At 43.2% G+C, this 8,259-nt stretch overlaps 1 protein-coding gene across 1 annotated transcript; it reads right to left on the reverse strand.

Moving 5' to 3' along the window:
- Positions 1-4,534: 4,534 nt before the first annotated feature.
- Positions 4,535-5,707, reverse strand: LRRC10 (leucine rich repeat containing 10). Its single transcript, XM_042944640.1, has one exon. It carries the CDS (start codon positions 5,705-5,707, stop codon positions 4,868-4,870), a length of 840 nt encoding a protein of 279 aa, XP_042800574.1. The 3' UTR covers positions 4,535-4,867.
- Positions 5,708-8,259: the final 2,552 nt, after the last annotated feature.

Raw genomic sequence — 8,259 nt, forward strand, 5'->3', positions numbered from 1 at the left:
CTTCTAACATTCACATAAAGGAGGGACTTTTCCTGAGATTATCAAAGAGAATTACACTGATCTTTTTTTTTTTTTTTTTAAGTATATCACATCATGACATCAGTTTTCAGGTGGAACAAGTGAGCATATCATGATCAAGAAAACCTACAGGTTTCAGTGGAAGTGGGTTTAAATATCTGTCTTAAGGTACTAGATGCCCTGGAGTAAGATCTTGATCTTTAAGGATACTTGGGCATGTTTTCTCTAAAGGTCTTAAAAAGAATACAACAATAAATGTTAATCTAAAAAGAGGTAGAAACATGGGAGCTTCATTGTTACATCCAAGAATAACCCGTGCCTCTTTACCTCTTTGAATTCATATCCTTTGAAGCCCTTACAGATGTATTCATAAACCGAGATTATCTCAAGTTTACAAATTTTAATGTCTTTTCACTTTCAGAGGTAAAATAGCAATCTATGCCCCTCTATAATTCCTCTAACAGTTTTAGGATAGAGTTTCTTTTAACTCAAACTGAATATGGAAGCAGTTTTTTGCAAAATTTGAGTATTTAGGGTTTTTAAATCCATTCTAGGTACGTGTGTGTTGACTAAAACTAAAATAATTTTTAAAAATCTAGGTAGCTTTCCGTTTTTCTTTGAAGGATAATATGTATACTGGTAATTCTTTTATTATCCTTAAGCCAGGATCCATTCTTTGCCTGCTGGGAGGCCATGGGCCCACTTAACCTTTGCTGACAGTCTCACATCTTCCTGTGGTTTAACTCAGGAGGTACTGGCAGGACATGGGGATCGGCATTCGGTATTTTCTTCCTGCGTAGCTTGCTCTTTGGAGATGACTGCATCCCTGTGAAACCTACCACTACAGCTTCACTGGTAGATCTTCTCCCCGCCTTTATTTTTTAAAGTTTATTTTGAGAGAGAGTGCGTACACACTTGTGGGAGGGGCAGAGAGAGGGAGAAAGAATCCCAAGCAGGCTCCGCACTGTCAGGACAGGGCCCAATGTGGGGCTCAATTTCATAAACCGGGAGGTTATGACCTGAGCCGAAATCAAGAAGAGTCAGACGCTTGACCAACAGGGCTTCCCCAACACCCCTGGTAGCCTCTTTTTTCGTGCCTTTTAGCTCTTAATAGGTGAAGGTAACATTTCCCTGTTCATCTAGCCTCACGGGTGGCAATTGCTACACCAGCTGCCTCAGTATTATCTTGAATCCCCTCTTCTCCCAATGTTGCCCAGCAGTTGTTCTTTGCTAAGGTCTCTCCATTTTCTTGCATTTTCTTGCCAGGATAAAATGCATTTTCTTGCTCTGATAAAAGTCAACAGAATACTCTTATCCAAAATCCTTTTCTTAAAGTCTGCCTTGCCTTGTACCTATTCTAGTGTGTTAGAACATCAGTAAAAGTGTAAAGAAGACTTAACTTTTTTTAATCATAGAATTACTATAGAATGTTTCAGGTTGTCAAAATAATAAGGACAAACCAGATTTTAGATTTATTATTTTATTTTATTTTTAATGTTTTATTTATTTTTGAGAGAGCACAAGTGGGGGAGGGACAGAGAGCAAGGGACATAGGATCTGAAGTGGGCTTCACTGATAGCAGAGAGCCTAGCCTGATGCAAGGCTCAAACTCATGAACCAGGAGGTCGTGACCTGAGCTGAAGTCGGCCCCTCAACCAACTGAGCCAGGTGCCCCATCAGATTTCTTATTTTTAAGTTGAGCAACACCTAACACTTCTTTCAAAGGTTTATTGAAAAGGTTATATGAATTAACTTACACAAGACTCTGAAGATAGTACCTGACTGCCCTACAGATGTGCTCCATAAATGTTTGTCCCCCTACCCTGTGGGCTGGCGTATGATAAAATCTCCAAAATCCAGGTAAACGTGGAAGAATTATACTAGGCACTGAGGATTCAAAATTTGTTTCCTATTCTGCGGAAGTGGATCCTTTAGAAAGGAAGAAAAGCATGTAAATTTAAGTTTTATAAATAGCATTAATACTCTTTCTGTAGTAGTGAGATTATAGGGCGTATATATACAGTGACAAAAAGCAGAGAGCAATGTCCAGCAGACACATGCCCGTGTCTTCGGTTCCCATGCCTCCTGCCTCTCAGGATGCATGGGTTTTGTGTCAAGAAATAGTCACATTTTCCAAGTATGTACCTTGGTGATTTTGCACATTCTAGAGTAACAGGAAAAGGGCAAAGTATATTCATTTAGAAATTGAATAAATGCTTCGTAATCATGTTGGTGTATTTTCCCAGTTAGATAAGCCAGAAGCATTTCACCACGTTGTTCTTTTTCTTATATTCAAGACTATAGATACTGTTGCTGGAAATTTTACCGAGCCAGAAAAGGCCTTTTTGTTCTATTAGCATCATGTTTTTCCCTTCAACCAAAGAATTAGACTGCTTGTAAGTAGAAATACCATGCTGCATGGTGTAACACTTCATAAAAAGAACATGTTACGTAAACATTAGCTGTCACCTGCCAGGCACTATTCTATGTGCCTTTTATACAGTAATTTGGTTAATCCTTACAGTGCCTTCAAAGATGGAAATTTGCCATTTTACTGATGAGCAACCTGAGACACACAGATGGTAAATGACTAGGAAATGGCAAAGCTGGGATTTGAACTCAGGTAGTTAGAAAGGCCATACTCTTTACCATCATACTACACTGCTGTGTTACTGTGTGTAGGATATGTGCTTCTAGTTAAAATTTGCATATAGTTGATTTTTAGGGTGCAAGCCCACTTTTTAAGTGTAAAATTATGAACTGTTAGTGATGTTGCATTTCAGATGAAAGATTTTAGTGGGGATCATTTGTATTTAGAGAAGCTAAATAAAATTCTGTATAAATTTCTCTGGTGCATAACATTTTGTGTTTCGGGGCTTTTAAAATTAGGAGTAAAATTACATTTGGTGCTTCATTTCCCCTTTTTAACTTTGTAATTATGTCAGAATTTCAAGAAAACATCAGAGAGGTATGGAAATGTTAATATACATTTACATGGTTATTTTTTTATAAGATTGACTGAAACCCTATAGTGAAAACATTTTTGGATAGCAAAATCAGTGTTGAACATTTAACCATTGTTTGGGAAATGTTCTGTATTATTTTAGAAGAAAACCATTTGTGTGCCAAATGTTTACCATTTGACATTTGATTCAGACCACTTAGCTCATTAGATCTGTTGGCTTCATGCTGTTATGTGGCTTTAGCCTACAGTTGTACTGGAAGAGATGGGCACATTAATCTTTGGAGGAGGAAGACAGGGTCAAAGGTAAAAGTCTGAGCCATCTGTAAGGCTGGCTGTGGACCCAGTTCGGAGGCAATTCTGTTAGCATAAAGTTTTAAGCATCAACAGTACAGTTTTGTTTGTCATTAGGCATGAAAAAATAAACTATAAATCCTAGCTATGTAATGGGAATCTGTACTCATTACGAAAGGAGTTAAATATTTGAAAACCTATAACATTTAAGATTAAAGGGATCTGTTAGCAGGCTAATCAGTGGGTTGCAGATACTCTACAGACTGGGAGGTGGTTTAGCAAGAAATATTTATGGTAGGAAAACATATGAAAATAGTCTGCTGGGTAACGTCATTCTAGAGCCAAACTTTGCTGAGTTAAGATGCTTTTATGGCAAAAGTAACTTTAAATGCCAAACACATGTAAGTTTTAGTTATGACACTTTTTGTGTCCTTGTGGGTTCAAGAACATGACTGTTATTAAATCACCCACAGACAGCAGTATCTTTAAGGTTGATGTATTTGTGGGAAGAAGAAAAGGTCACAATTTACTTTTTAAAAAATGGCCAAAATGTCTAAGCTTGTACACTGACCATCAAAAGGCCCTATCTAGAAAAATCAAATCCAAATAAAGGCTAAGAAACTGAGGCTAGAGGCAGAAGTGTCTTATATATACCACAACCTTCAACGCAGATTTCCAAATGCTTGTTTCAAGTAAACAGATTTCTCACCTGCTACCTTTAACCTAATATCCTGGAAAGTGGTTTCCCTCCACGGAAGGGGATTCAGTTCAGTTCTTCGTAAATGTGAATAAACGGGAGGGCTCTACGGAGGCAGGCAGGTTACAACTAGGCTCGATTTTAATAAGACCACATTGCCAACAAGAGGTTCTACTTCCTAGAGGACTTGTAGTATTATAGTGACAGTAAGCAGTTGAGAGCAGACCTGGGGTCAAACCTTGACCTTTAGGGAAAACAAGCTAAATCAGCATGAACCGGTGTCAAGTGTATAAGGTGGCAGCCGTACTCCACCAGGAGGCATTTTCTACCAGAGGTCCTCTCAGCATTCACTCAACTGCAGGGGAAAAGCTTCATCTTGAGCCTTTGCAACAGCACGGAGTCTGAGAGTCTGACTGACTAGGTAGAAATGTCTTTTGTAAGTGGCCTGAGTTTGTCCCTATTTTCATATCACTTAAGGTCATTCCTAGTAAAATATATCCTGCAAAGGGCTGGAGCCAGGCCACCTGAACTCTCAGGTGAATTCTTTAGTAAATACCTTATTTGAGGAGTTCGTGAGCATCCTGACCAGCCGCTTGTGGAGTAGAGAAGGACAGAATGTCGTAGCCCTTCGTACTCTTCAATGTTGCAAAATACCTATTTGGAGGAGCTGATTTGCTTGCAGAGAGTGAGGCCGGCCATAGCACCCAACTTCACTTTGGGAGAAATGTTGGCCAGAAATTCTCCCTTGATGTGAGTGAGGCGTTTCTTTGGACTTCCATCACTCCCCACTGGCAGAGCATCCCGTGTGTCCCAGAGCAATCCTGTACCCTCTAAAGGAGAGATCTCCAGAAGATGCTGGAGTCGGATCCTTGGCGTTGACCTACGACTGAAGCTCCTCAGGAGTTGGGAGGAAGAAGTAGAGGAGGCAGGACAAGTATCTCTCCCTCCTGACTTTCCTCCCTGGCCAAGGCGTAGCGTCTGGCTTTTCTGGGGTCTGGCTCTGGCGTCTCCTCTGCCCATCTTCCCACGCGGCGCACGCCTTTGGCCACCTTGGGTGCGTTCCTGCAGGGATTGTGGTCATAGATGACCAGCTTCAGACTCGACAGGTGGGCCAGGCTGGGGAAGTAACGGATGCTGTTCCTGTCCACGTCGATCACCTCCAGGAAGGGCATGTGCAGCAGCACGGGGGGGAAGTCAGTCAGCAGGTTGCCTGAGAGCCAGATGGTCCGCAGCTCTCGGAGGCGCTGGAGCTGGCCTGGCAGCAGACGCAGAGAATTGGAGCCGGCATGCAGAGTCTTTAGGAGACTTAGCTCGCAGACCACCTCCGGCAGCTGGGTGAGGCAGTTGGCCTCGACCCACAGGGTCCGGAGATTCTGAAGCAGGCTCAGCTCACTGGGGAGGTCGCAAAGTTTGTTGTTACCCAAGTAGAGGATGCAGAGCTGTTTCAAAGTACACACCACCTGGGGCAGAGCCTTGAAGTTGTTGAAATCCAGGGCCAGGATCTGCAGATTCTGCAGCTGCCCCAGCTCAGGAGGCAGGCTGTTGAGGTGGTTGTCACTCAGGTAGAGCTTGACCAGCTCCCGGAAGGAGCACACGTTCCCGGGGAAATGGCGTAGCTGGGTCCCACTCAGATCCACCATCTTGTCCACGGGCATCTCCCGGAGATCTCTGACCACGTAGTTCTGGCAGCAGTCAGCAGGGATGAAGGCCACCAGGGCCCTGATGGTGTTCCCCATGAAGAGGCCGGAGGCAGGGTGAGCCCCAGCCCACTGACTCACCCACGGGGCCCACTGCGGGTTGGGGCTGCCGCCGACTGCCCTGAGGCCTATTTTCCTCTCCCATTATAACCTGGGGTTGGCGGGACAAAAGCCAGTCACTTCAACAGAGAAAAGTGCTCGTGATAGCGACTTGAGTGTCGGGTGACAGGCCCAACGCACAGAGTCTGGGGAGGCCGGGCCTGATTCGCGTACTTTCAGTCACCTAAGCCCCAGTTGCCGTTATCTACATTTTTTCTGTTTGTTTGTTTCAAGCTGGAAATAGCTTCACTGTTTTTTCTAATGATAAAACAGTAAGACATCATGTAAAGGTGTAACAGGAAAAAATGAAAAACACGCACAGCCATATTCCCCAGGAATGAACACTAAACATTTTAAGGTATGTCCTCCAGCTTTTGCTACAAGTAACCAATTTATTAAAAAAAAATTCATACTGCTTAAGAGTCTTACTTTTTCATAACATGGACATATTTTTGTGTTTGCAGGTATCTACACAATCATTTTAAACACCTGTATTCCATTGGGAGGCATCGTTGAAGTGTAAACAGCTCTCTGCTGTCGTCTATTGGCATCTAGATTGCTTATAATGTGTCACTATTATAAATATCCTCGTACATGCACTGTGAGAGTTAACCACTGATTTCTTTAGGAAATGGGCTTAGAAGTGTTCCTGGGTCAAAGATACGCATGTTTGTTTTTTTAAATTTTTATAATGTTTATTCATTTTTGAGAGACAGAGACAGTGCAAACGGGGAAGGGGCAGAGAAAGGAGGACAGGATCCAAAACAGGCTCTAGGCTCCGAGCTGTCAGTACAGAGCCTGATGAGGGGCTCAAATCCACAAACTGTGAGATTATCACCTGAGCCGAAGTCAGATGCTTAACCAACTGAGCCACCCAGGTTCTCCCCACCTCCTTTTTTTTTGAGAGAGAGTGTGCAAGTGAGCGAGGGTCAGAGAGAGAGAGGGAGAAGGGGGGCTCACCCGAAGTGGGGCTTGAGCTCACCTGATGTGGGACTCAAACTCATGAACCGTGAGATCATGACCTGAGCCAAAGTCAGATGCTTAACCACTGAGCCACCCAGCCGCCAACAGGTGTCCATTTTCTGAACTCTTCATTCTTACCAGGTAATAGTTTTCCATAGTTTACAAATTTGCCTTTGACAAAAGACAAGTGGAAAAGCAGAAGAGAGGGAAGAGGAAAGTCAGACTCTCGAAGCTTAAATAAATGAGGATATAATTCTCCAGTTCATCTACGGCAGATAACAGCTAATTGCCCATCAAAGGTTTGTGCTTTTCTTCCACAGTGTCCAGTTGTGGGAAGCAGCTGCCCAGCCAGGACATTTTCTAGTATGAGTCTAGGTCAGAGAGTCTAATTCTGGCCAATGAAATGTGGGCAGAAGTGATACCTGTCTCTTCTAGGCCTGGCTCGTTTAAAACCAACCCCGCCTACCTCCACACTCTCTCCATCTGCCTGCTGGATATCAACACCCAGGGTGACCTTAACTGCCACCATGTGGAAGTCACATGTTGAAACTGACAGGGCCTTGGTCCTTCTGGATCCCTGGAAAGGTTAACATTCCTAACACCCTCAAAGCTTCAGGTCAATTCCCATCTTTCTGCAAGTACCCTCTTGTACTGTTCGAAATCTTTTTGTTTGAATGTTTTGTTTCGTTTTTTAACTATAGACATCTATTTAAAAACCATTCCAAGTGAGACGATCCATCAACCTGCCTGCTGTATGGGAGAGAGCCAGGGCTGGGGGAGTCTCAGCAAACTCTTTACCGTCCTCCAGTGCCTTTGCTGCTAAATTGCTCCTAATAGACTGAGCAGAGCAGAAGAACATTCTGCGGGAATGGCCATTCCACAGAACTCTTTGGTGATGCAGTGCCACCACCCACCTTTCTCCTCAGTCACAACTGAAGCTGGTGTCCTTGGACTTTCTACACACTGAAAGTCAAAGGCTGTCATCTCGAGGCTCCTCCTTGCTGTGTTGATTTTTACTATAATAAATGGCCTCTCAAAATGAACAAATCAGGAGACTATAGATGCTGGAGAGGATGTGGAGAAACGGGAACCCTCTTGCACTGTTGGTGGGAATGCAAATTGGTGCAGCCACTCTGGAAAACAGTGTGGAGGTTCCTCAAAAAATTAAAAATAGACCTACCCTATTGACCCAGTGCAATAGCACTGCTAGGAATTTACCCAAGGGATACAGGAGTACTGATGCATAGGGGCACTTGCACCCCAATGTTTATAGCAGCACTCTCAACAATAGCCGAATTATGGAAAGAGCTTAAATGTCCATCAACTGATGAATGGATAAAGAAATTGTGGTTTATATACACAATGGAGTACTACGTGGCAATGAGAAAGAACGAAATATGGCCCTTTGTAGCAACGTGGATGGAACTGGAGAGTGTGATGCTAAGTGAAATAAGCCATACAGAGAAAGACAGATACCATATGTTTTCACTCTTATGTGGATCCTGAGAAACTTAACAGGAACCCATGGG

This window comes from Panthera leo, chromosome B4, assembly GCF_018350215.1.
Source record: "Panthera leo isolate Ple1 chromosome B4, P.leo_Ple1_pat1.1, whole genome shotgun sequence".
Taxonomy (NCBI): Eukaryota; Metazoa; Chordata; class Mammalia; order Carnivora; family Felidae; genus Panthera; species Panthera leo.